General features: G+C 37.6%; 1 protein-coding gene across 21 annotated transcripts in view; it reads right to left on the bottom strand.

Annotated features, from left to right (window-relative positions):
- PKIB (cAMP-dependent protein kinase inhibitor beta) overlaps positions 1 to 24,228 on the bottom strand; it is a 275,134-nt gene that overhangs the window by 20,068 nt on the left and 230,838 nt on the right. For 12 of the 21 annotated variants that reach the window (XM_078370008.1, XM_078370013.1, XM_035296608.3 and 9 more), the window contains one exon: positions 4,681 to 4,782. The exons of 7 other annotated variants lie outside the window; for them this stretch is intronic. In XM_078370008.1, the coding sequence (XP_078226134.1) occupies positions 4,681 to 4,782 (102 nt within the window). Of the gene's footprint in view, positions 1 to 1,703; positions 4,412 to 4,680; positions 4,783 to 24,228 lie in introns of those variants that run through there. 2 more of the 21 variants (XM_078370007.1, XR_013534520.1) reach the window with 2 other exon arrangements.

Raw genomic sequence — 24,228 nt, 5'->3', positions numbered from 1 at the left:
TTCTAAGGATTATTAAATAGATGGCTTTTGGCTATCGTGTCTTTCTGCAGCCTAGGAAACAGAAGGAGACCCTTTATAAAAATAAAATTTACCACACACACACACACACACACACACACACACACAGAGTTTTTATTTCACCAACTGAAAGCAAGCTCCCTATGATGACACTGCATACCCAAATACTTAGTAACTATTTAAGAATTAGTTTTCAATATATATCCATAATGCCATCATATTTCCACAACATTTTTTTCATTTTCCAATTCCTCTGAAATAATTCACCTTTCCCCTGGAGTTCAGCCTTTGAAATTCCTTTGGGAATTATGAAACTACGAAACTACAGTTTTTTGATGTCTGAAAAATCGATTTTCATCCTCATTCTTACAAATATACTATTTTAGAATGAAAGCACCTCACAATATTATTCCACATTATTCTGTTTTTGCTGTTAAGAAGTTTGCTGATCGTGATGGCTAATTGTATATGTCAACGTGACTGAGCGACAAGGTGCTCAGATACTTGGTTACCCATTACACAGGATGTGTCTGTGAGGGTGTTTGCAAATAAGAAACATCTGAATCAGGGGACTGCATAAAACCCATTGCCCTCCTCAATATGAATGGGCCACATCCCATGCATTGAAGTCCTGAATGAAACAAAAAGATAGAAGGAGAATTTGCTTTCTCTGCCTGACTGCTTTCAAGCTGTCTTCAGTCTTTAATCTTCTACCTTAAACCCAGACTTGGACTGGAATGGACAACACTGGGTCTCCTGGTTATGAGACTTTAACACAAACTGGAATCATACTATCAACTCTCCTGAGTCTCCAGCTTGCCAAAGTCTTATAACTTCTCAGCCTCCATAACAGCATGAATCAATTTCTTTCTCTCTCTCTCTCTATCTATACATGTAGATGTGCATATATATATATACACTTCCCAAGGAAATATGAAGATATACTATATCTATATATATATGTAGGTTCCGTTACTCTGAAGAACCTGACTAATACACTTATGATGCAATTGCCATTCTTATGTAGAGCTTTTTGTTTTTTAAGGGTTTATCTCTTTGGTGTTGTTTATCCTTCTTGAGATTTGTTAGGATTTCTGAATTTGAGACTTTCATCAATTCTGGAAAGTGGTCAGGTATTATCTCTTGAATATTTATCCTGTATCCTTTATTATTTCCTTGGGAAGTCTAATTAAACATATGAAATAGGCACTCTCATTCTATTGATGATGTCTCTCAATTTTTCCTTCATATTTTTCATCTCTTTATCTCTCTGTGCTGCATTCTGCATAATGCCTTCAGATCTTCTAGTTAACTATTCCCTCTTCAGCTGTGTCTAATCAGCTGCATAATCCACACACTGTTTTTATTTCCAATTATTATATTTTTATTTCTAGACAATCTTCTTTGCTTTTTTAAAGTCTAGTTCATTGTATTATAGTATCTTATTACTTAGTCATTTATACTTACATATTTTTTCCTCATAGTAAAACTAATAAAGGAATGCTTTAATCACTGAAATAAAAACCATAATCTCATCATGCAAGAGCAACTGTCTTCATCCAGTCTTTTTTTTTTTTTTGGTGGGGTTTTAAACAGTTTTCAAAATACTTTACTGTTTCCTGCTGTGTTTGCTTAACATATGACATAAGCATTTTCCCATTAAAATTCTGTAAGTTTAAAATAAATAAAAAATAAAAAGAAATATCCTTATTTATTCTTCTCAAATACAGTAAGGCTATAAAAATTTTTCACAAAGAGTAATAACAGTATCATATAAAATACGTGTTCAGTACATAGACAATATGCATGTGTAAGTTATACACAATGTATTAAAATGTTATATTACTTAAAGGATATTTTACAGAACTATAGAACTGTTACAGTGAAACTTGTTTCATAAGAGAAGTCAATTGAATCTTTCTGTAGCAAATTATTGCACAATTATGGCTTTAAACAAAAGTTATAAGTCAAGTTCTTATGTTTTGGGTCATGTAGAATATATTCCAAATGAATAATGGAGGAAAAAGTGCATGACATCATGCTTCGTGTTACGGCATAAAAACTTTAACTATTTTAACATATAACTGTATGATCAATGACACAATTAAGACCTATGCTACATCATATATACAGTTATTAGTATAAAAAGTTACATATTATGCCACAGTACTAAAAATGAAATATATTCTTCTCAAATAGTGAAAAAAATTCTCTATGAAAAATTCCAATATCTAAATTATTTATACTCTGATCCTATTGTTTACTGTTTTTGTGGAATCTTTCTCATGGAGGCTTATTTCCTTGGTTGCTTTGTGAATGGGGTTCTGAGATCAGATTTTAAAAAACTTTTTCCTTAAGGCTGGGTGCAGTGGTTTATATCTATAATCCCAGCATTTTGGGAGGCCAAGGCAGGCAGATCACCTGAGGTCAGGAGTTTCAGACTAGCCTAGGCAACATGGTCAAACCTTGTCTCTACTAAAAATATAAATATTAGCTGGGTGTGGTGGTGTGCACCTGTATCCTGAACACTAAGGAGCCTGAAGCAGGAGAATCACTTGAACCCAGGAAGTGGAGGTTGCAGTGAGCCGACATCATACCACTGCACTCCAGCCTGGAACAGAGTGAGACTCCACCTCAAAAAAACAAAAAACAAAGCACCTTTTTTCTTAAAATTACCTGAGACCTGGGTTTAATGGGGTTAAAATGTTTTCTTCTACCTAAGCTCTGAATTTGCCTCTGCTGGGTGTCTGTGGTACTACCAGATTGGTTAGCCTTATATTCTCAACATGGCTTTTGTTCAGATAACAGACTACACAGTTGCAAATCTGCACACTTAATGTGAGGTTTCATTTTTGTTCTTAAGTTATTAAGAGAGCCTTTTCCCCCTTTCCATCCAACGCAGTCAAGACTGCCAAGTCTCCTTACTGTCTTCTTGGAGGTTAGGGTTTTGTCATATTACTCTTTTACTGAGCATGTCACTTTTAGAAATCCAAGCCTTATTCTGGTTACCTAAACTGATTTTTCAACTAGGTTTCTTCTCTTGTCTCTAGAACATGGCACTTTAAAATGGAAGTTGTGAATTACCAGTGAACTCAGATTAGCCTCTGGATATAACACTTACCTGCCTCTCCAGATTTGTGATTTCTCATTGTTCTGGGCTCATAAAGAATCTCTTACATATTTGCCAACACAGACAATCATTTTTAAGAAGCTTTCAAAATATTTTACTCTACATTTTAAATAGCTGTGTATTAGGTTTTTGTGTTTTTTAAAGACATTAATTTTTCTACAATGTCAGAAAAGTAAGTTCTAGCTTAGTTCCAATTATTTATTATTAAAACAATAGCAAGATATACACGTTATTCCACCACAATAAAACAAAAAACAAAAACAACAAAAAACCCAGATATGTAATAATGTAACCACATTATTCTTTAACAACTTATTTTAACTCACAGGTCCCCCTTTTTCCTTCATAGTAGAAGACAATCTTGTGATTCAAAGTAAAATCATTCACTTCCACATTAAAGCTTATTCTCTCTGGGGTGAAGTTTCAAACATTTCATGACCATCTGTAGGATTCATTCCTCCACATGCTATATGGCCTGAAATTAAGGCTCAATATTATATGCTGCTCCAACATCTGGTAAGATTAGGAAGATTTTGAGTGGCTTAATCACAAGTTTTTCTCCCCATTTTACTCCAGTGGATGAGATATCCGAGTCAAACAACCCTCTTAATCAGAGGGACCCAGCACAGTTCCTGCTTATCCCTGAGTAATAGGTTTCAGTTCCCTGAAAACCCACAGAATTATTCAAACAAGCCCGTCATGTCCTCTTGTGGGAACCCAGGGGCGCCACACCCTCGTCACTATTATAATCCCACATCCCCTGGTTGTTCACACTATTCCTGGTTAAACCCCCCACGTGCTCCTGCATGGCCTGCAGTGCTCCTCTCCTTGGGAGGTGAGTATGTGTGACCAGTAAACTGCTGTGGATCTCATCTGTCCAATGTTGGGTGTTTGTTGGGTGCCTTGGCATCTCTGAATCTCCAGGGCAGGCATCTTTCCTTCACTGATGGGTTGAACAGAAAGGAATACAATCCACTGGTGTTATGAACCATGTGACATGCCCAGCCATTTCTGAAGACACCTACTCAGCTAAAATTAACTGTTCTTTGGCTATTTGGTTCTGAGATATGGCAAGTCTGCCTGAGACAGAACTGCTAACTGTTGATGGGCTTGAGCTATGGCCTATGTGGCACTGTGGTGTGCCATCTCTTTATACTCTACAACGCTCTTGTCCCCAAGATGAAAATTGTTGTAAACTATACCCTGGTATGACATGCTGTCAGGTTCAGCCTATGTTTGGCAGGTGATCTCTGTGGCTTCAGCCTATAAATGCAATGAGAAAACAGTGCCTTAACAGGTCAGTTCTTCAGTCCTGCTTACCAGAGCTCAGGCTAGAGCTCTCTAGTCACCATGTCTAGCCTGGCAAATGTCACTGGCTGCTTGGGGCAGCAATACAGACATTGCTTGTAATGGCACACCTATGGAACAGGCACAGAGACAGCCCTGTGTGAGGTTTGCGGGAAGGAAGGTGACACCCCATGGAGAATGGAGCATGGTATCCTGGTTGTCATTGTTCATGCAAAGGTAGTGACCTTTCTGGTCTCTGCTGTTGCTTCCTGAGCCGCTGTTGCTTTTGCTCTCCTGACTCTGAAGGGTATTGAAGTGCACATCCATGGTAGCCTGTGGCACAGGTGCTAAAGAAAAAAGAAAAGGGAGGGGAAAAGAAGGAGCATTTGGTACTCAAATGATCTCCCAATGCAAAACCCATAGCCAATATGCCTGGGCTCAGCACTGCTGCCTACCAGCAAACCACGTGGCCAATCCTGCAATTGTGGACCTGCTGGCCCTATCTGAGCCATAGACTAAGGACTTTACTGGATATAGACCTCAACCCTAGAGAGACTGACTCACACTCCCTGGAGGAAGGGGCAGTCACTTCTGAGAAAGGCCACTAAGCTCCTGAATGTTTCCCCATATGTACCCAGAAGCTCTGCACCACAGGTGATTGCACAGAAACAAACTGAAAGCTCAAATTTCACCTAAATACAAACTCAAAATATTCTCAAGGAATTTGTGCAGAGAAAGAAAGAAAGAGGGAAAACATCCACAAGACAGAAAATCTGGGGCAGTGGTAGCAGGAGATAATTTTGGTCTATTGAGTCTGGGTTATAAATCTAGCTTGCTTTCCCTGTACCACTCTGCTTACTACGTCTCTGTTGCAATAAAGATCCTAATCTTCGAGTTTATAGAGAAATACTTATGTTGCCCTTGTGGCACTGGGTACCCCCATGGCACCATTAATTCAAACCCAGCTTAAGCCTGGAGCCTTTGCACCATATAAATCAGCCATTGGTGTGGGAGAAACCCCTAACCTTGATGAGACTAATCTGAAATTCTCTGGGAGAAGAAACTTATAAATATCATCAGCATAAAGAGGATCCGCCACCACCACCCCACCACCAAATATGTCCAGTGACCACCATCACTGGACAAAAAAAATTAAAAAAAGCAAAACAACAACAAAATAAAATCCTGGATAGTGGGGGAGGGGGAAAACCACCACCAATACCAACAAAAACTCTAAAACAAAGTTCTACAGTTTGACCCAATTGGAAACTCAAAATACGTTAAAAGCATTTATATAATTTATATATCCAAGATAAAGGGGCACCGACTGGCTTTTGTGCCTCTGCAGCATAGGCTCTTAATTCACTTTAATACCTGCTGAAATGCACCAATTGGCAAACCTTCATGGCTTCAACTGGCAGTAGGACTCAGATTACAGTTACGACCAGGGATCTTACCAATTTAAACATGGTATCCCCCATAATACTAGGGGAGTGATGGAATATAAAAGAGGACAAAGAGATATGCCTCATCTTAACCATCAGAATTACTGTCTTGCCCAAATTCCCCATCATGGTCACAGCAATCATTGCCCTAAAATATCCCACAATAGACATGGACGCTCTGACCCAATGAAAAATAAATGGAAATTAGATGAAATCTTTGACACTTATAAATTGGCTTGACAAAATGGGAACTCATGAGTCTTCCGCCTCCAACCCAAGTTAAAATACTTATTAACATAGCTCAATGTAATTTAAAACAGGGCCTTTGAGGATTAAAACTTGTTATGTGTAGCCGGGCATGGTGGCACATGCCTGTAATCACAGTTACTCAGGAGGCTAAGGCAGGAGAATTGCTTGAACCCGGGAGGCAGAGGTTGCAGTGAGCCAAGATTGTACCACTGCACTCCAGCCTGGCAACAGAGCAAGACTTGGTCTCAAAAATAAATAAATAAAAAAATAAAAATAATCTTTAAAAAACAAAACAAAACTTGTTATGTGACAGCTATAGAGTGCAGGGGTGATTATCCCCACTGCTTCTCCATTTAATAACCCAATTTGGCTTATTTGGCCTGTTCTTAAACCTGGAACAAATAAATGGTGCAGCATCTTAATGCCATGGTCCCATGCAATTCAGGCCCCTATTCCCAACAAACTGAGTATTGAAACTTCAGACTCCATCCAATCAGCAACTGATAGATATTTTGCTACTACAAATTAGGCTAATATAATCAATTTCATGCCAATGCCAATGGCTTAAAAGTCACAGTTTGCTTTTACCTCCCACGAGACACAATATATTTTTACCAGGCTACTTGAGGGATACCTCAGCAGCCTTGCCACTGCACATAATCTTTGTAGGCAAGATCTTAATGACATCCACCTTTCTCCAGGAACACAGCCATATTACACTGATGACATCCTTCTCCAGGACAATTTGTTTGACATATTCATTAAGAACATACAAATACTCACAAAGGAACTCACACAAAAAGCGTGGATCATTATCTCACACATAGTATAAAACCCTGTTACTTCTGTTAAATTCTTAAAAGTTATTTGGTAAACCAAAAGCTGCTCCATACCTGATAGTGTCAAAAAACAGTTATTAACCCTCTCAGTACCCACCAGTTTAATACAAGTCCAACATCTTTTAGTCATTTTTGGGTTCTGGAGACAACATATTCTTTTGCAAATTTTCTTTAATCTCACTAATGTTACTTACGGATTGCCCATCTTAAAGGGGAACCTCCTCAACCAAAGGCTGTAGAAGCTGTCCAAAATGAAATCAATAGGCACTCCAGTTAGTGCTCTCAGAGGCTTCTGCAACCTCACCTCATGCCTCCTGGAGTCTGTGGACCACTACTGGTGATCATAAGTGGCCCACGGGTTTCTGATGCAAGTAACTCCCTTTCCTGGCCTTGTACTATATTTTGGGCCTGTGACCCTTTGCACCCAGCTACTGTAATGCCTTGTAATGCATTGGAGTAGTACTCCATGAATTTGCCATGCCTATGAGATCTCTTTGCTACAGGATGGTGTCAAACTATGGGCATTCTGGCATACTCTATCTGTAGAAGGTGGTGGCCTCTCCCATCAGTCCCTTGCCAAAAACCAGGGTACTAGAAGAAGTCACCCCTTTCTCAGAGTCCTTGGGGAGCCCCCTGGGATCAACTGAATGCACAGCAATATAAGGCCATACATTTTACCAATGACATGCCACAATTATACATGATAAAACTCAGTGAAGAGTCGATGCTATTAATTCCTTAACCAAGATGTTCCTGGTAAGGAACACAACCCAAGGGTCAGCACAAGTGGCACACTCCAGGCATTCATCTTGGATGTCCTGGTCATTTGGCCTCATATGTATATATTTACAACTCTTAGGCCATTGCCTACGAGTTGCACTTTGAACTGGGTGAATCTCTTCTTTCACAGATACCCAAAATATAAACCAAATTAACATATTTCTTTACATATCCTAAGGTCATAATACTAGGCCTCAATAGAATATTTCTTACCTCATTTGGAGTTCTAGACACTAGATGCTTACCAAGGCACTCATTTTATGTCTCAGAATACACAGTGGAATCTTGAAGAAGGCTTTCCATTGAAATGCAGCCTCCCCATAGGCCTCAGGTAGTCAGCCCCAGGCAGCTAGTTTAATTAATAAGCCTAATAAGTTTTCAAAGAACTATTTAAATAACAAGGAGACAAATGTCCCTCCATCCCCTTGATGTCACCTAACCCAAAATATTTTTTCAGTAATTTACCTGATATTAAAACTTTAATTCATTTTTGAATTTTAAAAAAGATCATACAATTGAATAATATGCATAATTTTGAATAAAATTTACTTTTTGTTCTTTCTACTATTATGTAATATATATATAATATAATCATATATATAATATATTTAATCCGTGAACATGCACACATTCAGATGCCATAAATTCTTCTTTTTTTTAATTGTATATGGGCTCTGGGGTACATGTACACATCCTGCATCCTGCAGGATTGTTGCATAGGTACATACATGCGATGGTGGTTTGCTGTCTCCAACCCGCCCCCGTCCCCGTCGCCTATATCAGGTATTTCTCCCGGTGTTATTCCTCACCATCCTCCCCGCCTCCACTGCTGTCCCTCCTCTTTCCTCCCCCCCACCCCCGCACTTAGCCCTGTGAGTGTTGTTCCCTTCCCTGTGCCCAAGCGTTCTCATTGTTCATCACCTGCCTATGAGTGAAAACATGCAGAGTTTGGTTTTCTGTTCTTGTGTCAGTTTGCTGAGAATGATGGTTTCTAGGTTCATCCATGTCTTTACAAAGGACACAAACTCATTGTTTTTTATGGTTGCATAGTGTTCCATGGTGTATATGTGCCACATCTTTTTGTCCAGTTTATCATCCATGGGCATTTGGGTTGGTTCCAGGTCTTTGCTATCATAAACAGCACCGCAATAAACATACGTGTGCATGTGTCTTTATGACAAAACAATTTATAATCCTTTGGGTATATACCCAGTAATGGGATTGCTGGGTTAAGTGGAATTTCTACTTCTAGATCCTTGAGGAATTGCCACACTGTCTTCCACAATGGTTGAACTAATTTACACTCCCACCAACAGTGTAAAAGTGTTCCTATTTCTCCACATGCTCTCCAGCATCTGTTGTCTCCAGATTCTCTAATGATTGCCATTCTAATTGGTGTGAGATGGTATCTCAATGTGGTTTTGATTTACATTTCTCTAATGACCAATAATGATGAGCATTTTTTCATATGTTTGTTGGCCGCATATTTGTCCTCTTTTGAAAACTGTCTGTTCATATCCTTCGCCCACTTTTGCATGGGTTTGTTTGTTTTTTCTTGTAAATCTGCTTCAGTTCTTTGTAGATTCTGGATATTAGCCCTTTGTCTGATGGGTAGATTGCAAAAATTTTTTCCCATTCTGTTGGTTGCCGGTTTACCCTAATGATTGTTTCTTTTGCTGTTCAGAAGCTCTTAAGTTTAATTAGATCCCATTTGTCTATTTTGACTTTTGTTGCCATTGCTTTTGGTGTTTTAGTCATGAAGTCCTTGCCTGTGCCTATGTCCTGAATGGTTTCACCTAGGTTTTCTTCTAGGGTTTTTATGGTGTTAGTTCTTATGCTTAAATCTTTAATCCATCTGGAGTTAATGTTTGTATAAGGTGTAAGGAAGGGGTCCAGTTTCAGCTTCCTGCATATGGCTAGCCAGTTTTCCCAATACCATTTATTAAACAGGGAATCCTTTCCCCATTGCTTGTTTTTGTTCAGTTTATCAAAGATCAGATGATTGTAGATGTGTGGCATTGCTTCTGAGGCCTCTGTTCTGTTCCGTTGGTCTATATCTCTCTTTTGGTACCAGTACCATGCTGTTTTGATTACTGCAGCCTTGTAGTATTGTTTGAAGTCAGGTAGCATGATGCCTCCAGCTTTGTACTTTTTGCTTAGGATTGTCTTGGCTATGCAGGCTCTCTTTTGGTTCCATATGAAGTTTAAAGTTTTTTTTTTTCCCAGTTCTGTAAAGAAGGTCAATGGTAGCTTGATGGGGATAGCACTGAATCTAAAAATTACTTTGGGCAGTATGGCCATTTTCACAATATTTGGTTGGATTTGGTTTTCCAGTATTTTATTGAAGATTTTTGCATTAATGTTCATCATTGATATTGGCCTGTAGTTTTCTTTTTTAGTTGTGTCTCCGCCAGATTTTGGTATCAGGGTGAAATTGATCTCACAGTAAGAGTTAGGGAGGATTCCCTCTTTTTGTATTGTTTGGAATAGTTTCAACAGGAATGGTACCAGCTCCTTTTCGTATGTCTGGTAGAATTTGGCTGTGAACCCATCTGGACCTGGACCTTTTTGGTCAGTAGGCTATTAATTGCTGCCTCGACATCAGACCTTATTATTGGTCTATTCAGGGTTTTGACTTCTTGGCTTAGTCTTGGGAGTGTGCAAGTGTCCAGGAATTTATCCATTTCTTCCAGCTTTACTGGTTTATGTACATAGAGTTGTTTGTAGTAATCTCTGATGATAGTTTGTATTTCCGAGAAATTGGTGGTGATCTCCCCTTTATTGTTTTTTATTACAGCTATTCAATTCTTCTCTCTTTTCTTTGTTATTAGTCTAGCTAGGTCTGAGAGACTGTTATGATTTCCGTTCTTTTGCATTTGCTGAGGAGTGATTTGCTTCCAATTCTGAGGTCGATTTTGGAGTAAGTGCAATGTGGTGCTAAGAAGAATGTGTATTCTTTGGATTTGGGGTGGAGTGTCCTGTAAATTTCTGTTAGGTCTGCTTGGTCCAAATCTGCATTCAAGTCCTGGATTTCCTTGTTGACTTTCTGTCTTGTTGATCTGTCCAATATTGTCAGTGGAGTGTTAAAGCCTCCTACTACTATTGTGTGGGAGTCTAAGTCTCTTTGTAGGTCTTTAAGAACTTGCTTTATGTATCTGGGTGCTCCTGCATTGGGTGCATATATATTTAGGTTAGCTCTTCTTGTTGCATTTATCCTTTTATCATTATGTAATGCCCTTCTTTCTCTCTTTTGAACTTTGTTGGTTTAAATTCCTTTTTATCAGAGACTAGAATTGCTACCCCTGTTTTTTTTTTGCTCTTGATTTGCTTGGCAAATCTTCTTCCATTCCTTTATTTTGGGTCTATGTGAGTCTTTGCATGTGAGATGGGTCTCCTGAATACAGCACACCAATGGGTCTTGACTTTTTATCCAGTTTGCCAGTCTGTGTTTTTTGATTGGGGCATTTAACCCATTTATATTCAATGTTAACATTGTTATATTTGAATTTGATCTTGCCATTTTGTTACTGGCTGTTTGTTTTGCCCATTAATTGATGTGGCTTCTTCATTGCATCATCATTCTGTATCATTTGGTATGTTTTTGCTGTGGCTGGTACTGGTTGTTCCTTTCCCTGTTGAGCACTTCCTTCAGTAGCTCTTGTAAGACAGATCTTGTAGCAATGAAATGTCTTAGCAATTGCTTGTCTGTAAAGGATTTTATTTCTCCTTCACTTATGAAGCTTAGTTTGGCCAGATATGAAATTCTGGGTTGAAAGTTCTTTTCTTTAAAGATGTTGAATATTGGCCCCCCACTCCCTTCTAGTTTGCAGGGTTTCTGCTGAGAGATTCACTGTGAGTCTGATGGTCTTTCCTTTGTGGGTAACTCAACCTTTCTCTCTGGCTGCCCTTATGGTTTTTTCCTTCATTTCAACCCTGGTGAATCTGACAACTATGTGCCTTGGGGTTGCTCTTCTTGAGGAACATCTTTGTGGTGTTCTCTGTATTTCCTGGATTTGAATGTTGGCCTGCCTTGTTATGTTGGGTAAGTTCTCTTGGAAAATATCTTAAAGAGTGTTTTCCAACTTGGATTCATTCTTCCCATCATATTCAAGTGTAGATTAGGTTTTTTTCCCACATAATCCCATGTTTCTTGGAGGCTTCGTTCATTTTTTTCACTCTTTTTTCCTCTATTCTTGCCTTCTCTTTTTATTTCATTGATTTAATTTTCTATCTCTGATATCCTTTATTCTGCTTGATTGATTCAGCTGTTGAAACTTGTGTATGTCTCATGAAGTTCTCATGCTGGGTTTTTCAGCTCCATTAAGTCATTTATGTTCTTCTCCAAGCGGGTCATTCTAGTTAGCATTTTCTCTAACCTTTTTTCAGGTTTCTTAGTTTCCTTGCTTTGGGTTAGAACATGGTCTTTTAACTCAGAGAAGTTTGTTATTACCCACCTTCTGAAACCTGCTTCTGTCAATTTATTGGATTCATTCTCTGTCTTTTTTTGTTCCCTTGATGGTGAGGACTGTGGTACCTGGGAGGAGAAGAGGTCTTCTGTTCTTTGATGGTTTCATCCTTTTTGTGCTGTTTTTTTTTTCCATCTTCGTGAATTTATCTCCCTTTAATCTTTGAAGTTGGTGATTTCAGGAGGAGTCTTTTGAGTGGACTTTTTTTCTGTTGAGGTTGAAGCTGTATCTTTTTTGGCCTGTAGAGGGCATTGTTGGGCTCTCTAGGATTCAGTCAGGTTGCTGAGTGGGTGGTCCTGCATGGAATTTGTTTGCAGGTGACATTGGCCCTGCCTTCCCAGTGGAGTCTCTCCTTCCCCAGCTGGATCTTCCTGGTTGGGGTCAGGATGGTGTATTTGATGTCAAGCTCTCTAGTGAGGGCTTCAGTTTGAGTTCTGTGGAGGTGGGGCCTATTTTCAGAGCCCTATCAGTCCTACAGAAATGAACCCGGCAACTCGTTTGGAATCATGAAGTCCTCTAGCCCTCTGCATCTCATTCTCTGGGAGCTGCATTCCAGTGCTGGTTTCTCTCAGACATCTTGGCATCTCCCCCCAACATAAATTCTTTCGCAGAATAAAATAGAAACAAATACTTCTCTCGTTTGTGGTATAATCCTATGTATAATTTAAATATTTTGTTGTTTTTAAGGTGTGTTAGTTTTGCTTCCCAGCTTGTCTTTTATGTCACAACAATTGGCAGAATTCATTAAAATATTTAGATCAATATAAATTTTTGTTTAATAATCCTATGTTTTTTGGTTTAATTTTAGACTTTTTAATGCACTTAATCTTTGTAGCTTTTTTGTTAAAATATGAAAATAAATTTGCATTTTATGAAAGAGTATTTTCTGGTTACAAAGAAGAAAAGGCCCTAAAGAATGTAGCAAAGGAACCCACTACTGTATTAGATTCCTTCAGGGTAATTGACAGCTGACTACACTCTATTTACCAGTCCTTTTAGTCATTTCTATGCAGTAAGGCAAATCAATATGCATCTTACTGTCAAATCCAGTACTTTCCCCTTGAAAGGTATAATTAAGATTTGATGACCTTCTCCCAGTTATGTGTACCTGGACCTGAATATCCTTTTAGCTCAGTAGCTGTTCAATGATTGGGCACTCCACTCCATCCATCTGCTCTAACAGTGACCTCCTTTGAATTTTTTTATGAGCTTTGGATATTTTTCTTTTCATAGCTTTGTCACATTGTGTCCTGACACCAGGCAGTGTAAATTAATTCCCCTTTTTTGTTATGCACCACTCCACAAAGAACCAGATTTTTCACTTTAACACTTGATTAAATTGTGAGAAGGAGAAGAAAAAAAAATTGAGAAAATTTCATCTCACCTGTGCCAGCTTGGAGACTGAAAAAGTGAATTTAAAGCAAATTAGCTCTTCCTAAGATTTATTACAAATCTTAACATGGGAGATGGGGAGAAATACGGGAGAGATAAAGCAAGTTTTGATAAAATGCCTCTTTACTGGATATTAATCTTATGCTATTTAAACCAGGACAGTGTTTCCCCAACTTGCCTGTTCATAACACTCAGCTGGGAAGTCTGTTAGCAATACAGATTTACCTTCCCTAGAATTTTTGATTAGTATATCTGACATCACATGCATTACAAACACCCTAGGTGACTATGGTCACACAGTTTCAGAATGACTGAACTGGAGTAAAGGTTAGGTGACATTCTTCTTCATCTTTCTCCAATAATACTCCTGGGGGTGGGGGAATCCACGTAAATCCACAGATTAAGTATCTTCAGGAACTAATGGCATATATACTCAAATGAATGGACTATTTACTGTGATTTTAACAAAGTTTTGAAATACATACACATGACCTTGGAAACTTACTCATCCAATTTTAGACCCTATTAAAAATTGCCTTGTAATAAGTTAAAAATTTAAATCTCAAAATTAACTTTCTCAGTACCTGCTCTGTCAGGATATACGCCGATGGCCTTGGCTAGATCAGTTATCTCCTAGTGTTTTTTACCTTTCACTCTGATAATCAACCCTGAAGTTCACCACTAAATCAGTTTAATATGATGTCACTCAACATTCTATGTGGACAATGGTTTTTCCTCAAAAGACTATAATCTGAGAGGCAAGAACAAACAGATTCTCAGTGTGGACAGTAGATAGACAGTATTCACTGAGTGCTTTCCAAGTGAACTTAACATTGATCTGACACTGTGTAGTCCACATCATTTGCAGATCCTGTCTACGGGGATAGAAAGCTTATGTTATCGAACTTCATAAAAGTGTTCTGTTGGCATTTTAAGCATTGACACATTTACATCCTAGGCAGAATGTCTGAACCAAGAAAAAATTTTCAAATCATCCTGCCAGATTGTTCATCAGATCTTTCAAATATTATCCTTTGACATTTGATTAAGGATGCTGAAGAATTTTTGTATAAGAAAATTCCCACAAATTTATGATAATTCAAGTAGCTGAAAAAAAATACTAAAAAGCTGACTTAGCTTGTCATAATCTGAAAATTAGCATAAAGATAATTTTAAATATCCTCACTAGCATGGGGTAGTGGGGAGTAAAGGAAGCATGGATACATTAAAATTGCAGAATTGTTCACCGAAGCTTGTTTGCCTGGAAGAGCCAGCCAGAGCATCCTGGGTGCTATTGACTCAAATCTCTCTAGGTCTCTCAAAGAGATGTACAAATTGGACTAAGAAAAAGGAGACATTGAAGAAGACCTTATTTAATTCAACTAAGATTTTGGGGACATCATTTATAGATGTTCACTTTCTGAATAAAAAAGAAAATATCAGAATCAACCTTTGGAAATGCAGTTGATGTAAAACAGCTTGTATGGAATAGAATCCTGAGAATAAATATATGAAGACAGCAAAGTAAGGAAGACATAGCATGGTCATTTTAGAATACATGTTACAGTGGAGTTTCATTACAAAGGGCATCTAGCTTCCGGTCAGTTGTAATTATTACTTTTTGCCAGACTCTCAGACCAACTGCTCTGCACTCCTTCAATGTCTTCCCTTCATCTGTTTGTTCTTGCTTATTCCTTAACCCCTGCGCCAATGTCCTCTTCCTATCCATCCTATCCAAACAGCTCTTGGAAAACATTTAAATAATTAACTCACAGGGTTATGCTCTGTGTGAATCCCTGAAAGGGAAACCCCAAGGTCTTAAACTAAAGAACCAAATAATTAATGGTGGCAGTTCCACAGATCAGCTAATGGAAAAGGAGCATTATTTGGGGGAAGAAGGGAAAAAAGATATTCCTGAATTGTCAGCTTTTTATCTTCCACCTACTTTTAAGGGTAGTGTGGGTGTTAAAGTCAAATTTGTGTTCCCATCACTATCAATTGTGTAATATTGGGCAGATTCCTTAACCTCTTTGAGCCTCAATTTCCCTAATCTCTATCATGCCATGTTTCCCCAATAACAAAAGTATTTCTTTATTCTCAAATTGCAAATAAGGCAGGAAAACTTAGATATTTTAGTTTTCTGTCTAGCAAATAGCTGCTACCTGTCATCTCATTGACTCTTCTTACACACACAAAAATCTGCTTATATCAAATCCACCTAAACTTCCAAACTATTCATCAAAAAATAGAAGGGAACTACAGAGAAAAGTAGTAAGTAAAGCATATTCTAATTCACTTCTATGCATTTAAAAGCCTATTTATTTCACTTATAAGACTTATAGACTGGGTATATTCATCAATAACTTCAAAACTTGGAATTTTCTGAGCTAGATGGTTAAAATTTACTAAAAATATATTGCATTTGCACTGAAACATAAAAGAATCCTCATGGTAACCTGAAATCAAAAAACATACAACAAATACACACACACACACACACACACACACACACACACACACACACAAAGTAAGAAAGTAAACCACCAGAGAAAATCATCTTCACTAGACTCCTGTCTCTTGCCATACACAAAAATCAAATAAAAATATATTAAAGACTTAAATCTAAGACCTCAAACTATGAAACTAGTAAAGGAAAACACTAAGAAAACCTTCTGGGATACTGAAATGGCAAAAATATCTTGCATAGTAACTCACAAGCACAGACAAAATGGACAAAGCAAAAATGGACAGATAGGAACACATAAAGTTAAAAAGCTTCTGCACAGGAAAGGAAACAATCAACAAGGTATACAGATAACTCATGGAAAGGGATAAAATATCTGCAAACTATCAATCTGACAAGAGATTAATAACTTGAATATATAAGGATCTCAAACAACTTTAGAGAAAAAAATTAATAATTATATTAAAAATAGGCAAAAAAAAAAAAAAAGGCTGGGTGTAGTGGCTTACACCTGTAATCCTAGTTTAGGGAGGCTGAGGTGAGAGAATCAGTTCAGCTCAGGAGTTCAAAAGCAGCCTGGACAATCTACTTGGACTCCATCTTTACGAAAAATAAAAAAGTTATCTGAACATGGTGAAACATGCCTGTTGCCACAGCTCTTCTGGAGGCAAGGTAGGAGGATTGCTTGAGCCCAGGAAGTTAAGGCTGCAGTGAGCCATGATCATGCCATTGCACTCTGGCCTGGATGAAAGAGTGAGATCCTGTCTCAAAAAATAAATGAATAAAAAATAAAGGGCAAAGATTTGAAAAACATTTCTCAAAAGAAGACATGCAATGGCAAACAAGTGTATGAAAAGGTCCTCCATATCATTGATCATAAGAGAAACACATCAAAAACAATGAGATATCATCTCACTCCAGTTAAAATAGCTATTATCAAAAAGACAGGCAATAACAAATGCCGGCGAGGATGAGGAGAAAAGGGAATTCTCATATATTTTTGGTGAGAATGTAAATTAGTACATCCACTATGGAGAATACTTTGAAGTTTCCTCCAAAAACTAAAAACAGAGCTACCATATAATCTAGCAATCCCACTGCTAGGTACATAACCCAAAGAAAGGAAACGAGTATATCAAAGAGATATCTGCACGTCCATGTTGACTGCAGCATTATTCAAAATGGCTAGGATTTGGAGCAACCTAAGTGTTCATTAGCAGATGAATGAATAAAGAAAATGTGGTACATATACACAATGGAGTATTATTCAACCATTAAAAAAATGAGATACCATTATTTGCAACAACATGGATGGAACTGGAGGACATTATTTTAAGTGAAATAAGCCAGGCACAGAAAGACAAACTTTGTATGTTCTCAGTTATTTATGAGAACTAAAATTAAAACAATTAATTTCATGAAGACAGAGAGTAGATGGATGATTATCAGAAGCTGGGAAGGAGATTGTGGGGTGATGGAGGGGTGGTAGTAAAGAATGGTTAATCAGTATAATAAAATATAGAAAGAATAAGACCCTGATAGCACAAATGGGTGACTATAGTCAATAATAATTTAAGTGTATATTTTAAACTAAAAGAATGTAACTAGTCTGTTTTTAACAAAAGGATAAATGTTTGAGATGATGAATGCCCCATTTACTCTGATATATGCCTGTATCAAAATATCTTATGTTCTCCATCATTATATACACATAATATGTACTGTCAAAAATTAAAAATAAAAAGCCAATAAAAATTAATTAATTAATTAACTTTAAAAAGCTAGCCCAGTTACTGCAGAAATTTGCCTTGAGTATCTATTTTTTTATATAGGCAGCTGTCCAACAGAGGTCAAATAGGATGGGCATTTTGCTGCAGTGTTTATGCATGATGCAAACTCTTTTAAACCTAAGGTTCTCCTCTTTCTTTTAATCTTTTTTTTAAAACTCGCCACAACTAAGATCAGAGAAGAAATGAAAGAGATAGAGACACAAAAAACCATTCAAATAATCAATAAATTCAGGAGCCGTTTTTTAAAAAAGATCAACAAAATAGACAGACTGCTAGCCAGATTAATAAAAAAGAAAAGAGAGAAGAATCACATAGATGCAATAAAAAACAGTAAAGGGGATATCACCACAGATTCCACAAAAATACAAACTACTGTCAGAGATTACTACAAACAACTCTATGCACACAAACCAGTAAATCTGGAAGAAATGGATAAATTCCTGGACACTTGCACCCTTCAAAGGCTAAACCAGGAAGAAGTTGAAACCCTGAACAGACCAATAACAAGGGTTTGAAGTTGAGGCAGCAATTAATAGCCTACTAACCAAAAAAGGCCCAGGTCCAGATGGGTTCACAGCCGAATTCTACCAAATGTACAAGGAGGAGCTGTTACCAATCCTTCTGAAACTATTCCAAATAATCCAAAAAGAGGGAATCCCCCCCAACTCATTTTATGAGACCAAGATCATTCTGATACCAAAACCCGGCAGAGACTCCACAACAACAAAAAAAACTTCAGGCCACTATCCATGATGAACATAGATGCAAAAATCTTTAGTGAAACACTGGCAAACCGATTGCAACAGCACATCAAAAAGCTTATCCATCACAATCAAGTAGGCTTCATCCCAGGTATGTAAGGCTGGTTCAACATATGCAAGGCCATAAACATAATCCACCACATAAATATAACCAAACACAAAAACCACATGATTATCTCAATAGATGCAGAGAATTCCTTCGACAAAATTCAACAGCATTTTATGCTAAAAACTCTCAATAAACTAGGTATCAATGGAACCTATCACAAAATAATAAAAGCTATTTATAACAAACCCACTGCCAATATCATACTGAAACGGTAAAAACTGGAAGCATTCCCTTTTAAATCAGGCACGAGACAAGTGCCGTCTCTCGCCACTCTTATTCAATATAGGACTGGAAGTTTTAGCCAGAGCAATCAGGCAAGAAAAAGATATAAATGGTATTCAATTAGGAAAGGAGGAAGTCAAATTGTCTCTATTTGCAGATGACATGATTGTATATTTAGAAAACTCCATCGTCTCAGCCCAAACTCTCCTTAAGCTGATAAGCAACTTCAGCGAAGTCCCAGGATACAAAATCAGTGTCCAGAAATCACAAGCATTCCTATACACCAATAACAGACTTAAAGAGAGCCACATCAAGAACAAACTGCCATTCACAATTGCTACAAAGATAATAAAATACCTAGGATACAACTAACGAAGGATGTAAAGGACCTCTTCAAGGAGAACTACAAATCACCGTTCAAGGAAATAAGAGAAGACATAAACAGATGGAAACACATTCCATGCTCATGGTCAGGAAGAATCAATATTGTGAAAATGGCCATACTGCCCAAAGTAATTTATAGATTTAGTGCTCTCCCCATCAAACAACCAATGACCTTCTTCACAGAACTGGAAAAAACCACTTTAAACTTCATATGGAACCTACAAAGAGCCCACATAGCCAAGACAATCCTAAGTGAAAAGAACAAAGCTTGAGGCATCATGCTGCCAGACTCCAAGCTACACTACAAGGCAACAGTAATCAGAACAGCATGGTACTGGTATCAAAATAGAGAAAATGACCAATGGAACAGAAGAGAGGCCTCTGGAGCAACACCACACATCTACAACCATCTGATCTCTGACAAACCTGACAGAAACAAGCAATGGGGAAAGGATTCCCTGTTTAATAAATGATGTTGGGAAAATTGGCTAGCAATGTGCAGAAAGCAGAAACTGGATCCCTTTCTGACATCTTACACTAAAATTAACTCCAGATGGATTAAAGACTTAAACATAAGACCCAACACCATAAAAACCCTAGAATAAAACCTAGGCAAAACCATCCAGGACATAGGCATAGGCAAGGACTTCATGACTAAAACACCAAAACCAATGGCAACATAAGCCAAAATAGACAAATGGGATCTAATTAAACTCCAGAGCTTTTGTACAGCAAAAGAAACAATTATTAGAGTGAACCAGCAACCAACAGAATGGGAAAAATTTTTGCAATCTACCCATCCGACAAAGGGTTAACATCCAGAATCTACAAAGAACTATAACAGATTTACACAAGACAAGCAAACAAACAAACAAACCCATCCAAAAGTGCGTGAAGGATATGAACAGACACTTTTCAAAAGAAGACATATATGAGGCCAATAAACATATGAAGAAATGCTCACCATCACTGATTATTAGAGAAATGCAAATCAAAACACATTGAGATACCACCTCACGCTAGTTAGAATGGCGATCATTAAAAAATCTGGAGACAACAGATGCCGGAGAGGATGTGGAGAAATAGGAACACTTTTACACTGTTGTTGGAGTGTAAATTAGTTCAACTATTATGGAAGACAGTGTGGCAATTCCTCAAGGATCTAGAAATAGAAATTCCATTTGACTCATCAATCTCATTACTGGGTATACACCCAAAGGACCATAAATCATTCTGTCATAAAGACACGTACACGCATGTTCACTGTGGCAGTGTTTACAGTAGCAAAGTCCTGGAACCAACCCAATGATAGGCTGGACAAAGAGAATGTGGCACATATACACCATGGAATACTATGCAGCCATAAGAAACAATGAGTTTGTGTCCTTTGTAGGGACACGGATGAATCTGGAAGCCATAATTCTCAGCAAACTGACACAAGAACAGAAAATCAAACACTGCATGTTCTCACTCATATGCAGGTGTTGAACAATGAGAACACGTGAACATGGAGAGGGGAGCATCACACAATGGGGTCTGTTGGTGGGGGTGAGGGGAGGGATAGTGTGAGGGAGAGTGGGGAGGGATAAGGTGGAGAGAAATGTCAGGTATAGGTTTGGGGGGGATGGTGACAGCAAAACACTTTGCCATGAATGCACCTATGCAACAATCTTGCATGATCTGCACATGCATCCCAGAATCTAACGTATGATTAAAAAAAAACTTGCTTCCAGATTTATCTGGGAATTAGAAATTGGGTCATTCTTATCTCTATTGCTTATATACACTGTAGTAATTATACATGCCAATAGAATTTTTAGTCATTTTAAAACCGCAACCTTTTGGGTGTTACGTGCACTTTTGCGCAATCTCCCCCCTTTAATTCATTATAATCTCATTTCTTAAAATAAAGATGGTGATGCAAATGTAAGATCCAGATCCTAATTCTATCACTGTCTATGACTGGGGGCAAATGACTAACTTTTCATAACACATTTTCAATAATCCATGAAGTTCAGCAGCTGGAAGAAAATTAATAAATGTGTTTTCTGAATATAAAAAATTTATAGAAATGTTCCAATAGATTTTAAGACTGCAATGTACATTTTGCATAAGAGACTTACATCTATATCTGACCTCAACCAAAGCATACCATATCCAGTTTTATTTCCTCATTTTACAACTTAAGAGAATTTATGCAAAGCCAAATTAATCAATGCTATTAAAGGCAGTCAAGAAGAAAACAAAACTAGTGACAATCTATGTGTAATTTATAGATATCTGAGAATTTTTGAGCTAGGAACTTTAATCATCAGCTTATTAATAAAATTAAAAAGCAAAAGCGCAGCTCCATTTTCAAAGATGTGTGTGTATAGGAGACCAGATTATTGGTATGACTAATCATCTGATTAATTTCAAAATCCAGTCTAAAGCACATGTCACTGGACTTCTAGGCCGAAACCATAACAGGGGTTTCCTTTATTTTTTTTCAAGAATAAACATCAGTTTCTAACATCAGATTACTAGTGGACATGTTGGTGTGATTTGTAAAGGAAAAGGCCCAGCCTCTGATGTGAAAGAAAATGGTAGATTTTCTGATATCCTTCTTTGAGAGCTAGGTCCTTATTGTGCTTAGGGGAAAGGGTTTTTCCTCCCAAATTTCATTTTATTGTGATAAACATAACACTTACATGAGATCTAGGTGCTTAACAAATTTTTAAGTGTAGAATACAATATTGTTGACTAAGATACAATGTTGTACAGCAGATCTGGAGAGCTTATTTATCTTGTTTTACTGAAACTTTATGCCTATTGATTAGTAACACCCCATTTCCTTGTTCTGCCATCCTTTGGCAACCACCATCATTCCACTTTTGGCTTCTATAAATTTGAATATTTAAAATGCTTAATGTAAGTGAGCTAATGCAGCATTTGTCTTTCTGTGACTGGCTTATTTCATCTCAAGGTTTATCCATGTTGTCATACTTAATAGAATTACCTTCTTTTTTAAGGTCTAAATATACCACATTTTCTTTATTCAGTCATCTATTGGTGAACAATTGGGTGTTTCCACATTTTGACTGTTGTGAATAGTGCTGTAATGAACATGGGAGTACTAATATCTCTTTGAAATCCTGAGTTAAATCATTTGGAATAAATATCCAGAAGTGTGATGGCCAGATCATATCATAGTCTTATTGTTAGTTTAGGGGAAAGTTTCTGATTATAAGGTCTACGAGGAAAAGACATGTCCATTTCTTGACCTTGAGTCTTGCTTAGATGTCAATGTGTGTTCTTCTAAGACTTTAAGAAAAAACTAATTTAATACATTGGTAAAGCCATCTTGCTTTGAAGTAGATAGTTGGGGTAAAGGAGACTTGGTTAAATGAGAATCCCACTTTGGATCAATAATATTCTGCATGATAAAAGTTCCTTACTGACGTGATTTCCAAGTTATACTCAGTGAGGTCTGACATAATTTGTATATTTGTTCTCACCGAAATCTCATGTTGAATTGTAATCCTCAATGTTAGAGGTGGGACTTCATGGAAAGTGTTCAGATCATAAGGGTGGATTCCTTATGGTTTGGTGCTGTTTTCCTAGTAGTAAGTTCTCAACGTGTTCTGGTCATGCAGGAGTGTGGCACCTACCCCCCCAACTCTCTCACTTGCTTCTCCTTTTGCCATTGGATGTGACTGTTCCCCTTTTGCCTTCTACCATGATTGGAAGCTTCCTGAGGCCTCTTTAGAAGCCAAGCAGACACCAGCACCATGCTTCCTGTAGAGTCTGTAGAACCGCGAGGAAATTTTCTCTTTTTTTAAAATGAATTATTCATTCTCAGGTATTTATAGCAATGTAAGAACAGCTCAATACAGGCTCTAAATTCCATAACTGCCAAATTTCAATAATCATAATGTGTACTGATTTATTTATATGCAGAGATAATTATTGACTCGAATCCAGGGAGGCAGGACATAGTTAAATCAAACTTGCCTGTGGAAGATGAGCAGACACTTGAAATAAGGTGACAAAGTAAGGAAACAGCCAATCAATTGGGGACACTTGTGAATGGGACCAACCAATGAATTCTAGTAATGACATTGAAAAACCAATTCTAGGTTTTGCATTTCTGCAGTATAATTCTCTCATGTTATCTTCAAGGCTTCGGTAAAGTTTACTATGCACGATAATCACCCTGGTGATGTCTCTGCTTTGAATAATCAAGGAAAAATGCCAGGAACAATACTAAGAGGAGGTAGACCAGAGAAAACTGTAGCAGGCTCAAGAAGCTTTGGAAGACTGCAGAAGTAGCCAGCAGAGAGACCAGAGCAGCAGATGAGAGGTGATGGGCAGCACACAGGATAGATTCATAGAATCTGAAGTTGCCAGAAACACTCTGTGTGCATAATACTAAAAAAGATGGTACATCCTGCAGTATAAAAGTTGCAACTATGTTTATAGAGGTTTAAAGGCAAAATGACTCCCCAAGTTTAAAAAACCTACAGTTTTTAGATAATCTGTTCATTCAGAATATATGTAACAGATGAAAATGTATTTTTGTGAATTAAATACTTTAAATTATTTTGAAAAAATAATCTATGTACATTTAGATAATGGTAGCATTAATGTGACCGTATTTATCTAGACACAGACACATGGCTTTGTGGGCTCCTCTAATAATGCTACAGAATAGAACCCCCATGTTGGCAAACATTGGATTGTATCATAAATCATGGCCCTACTGGTCAGCCCCCCGACACAACCATGTCCTTTAACAACTGTAGTTTTACTCTCTAACTCATAAGCCTTCTTCCGCCTACCTTTAACTCCCCCTTTCTTCCATTTAGAATATAGACTGTTCAAGCTAAAAATAAAAGTTTAGTGCTTATCTA

The sequence above is a fragment of the Callithrix jacchus genome, chromosome 4, assembly GCF_049354715.1.
Source record: "Callithrix jacchus isolate 240 chromosome 4, calJac240_pri, whole genome shotgun sequence".
In the NCBI taxonomy this organism is placed as follows: domain Eukaryota; kingdom Metazoa; phylum Chordata; class Mammalia; order Primates; family Cebidae; genus Callithrix; species Callithrix jacchus.
This window is presented reverse-complemented; position numbering and strand designations above follow the sequence as displayed.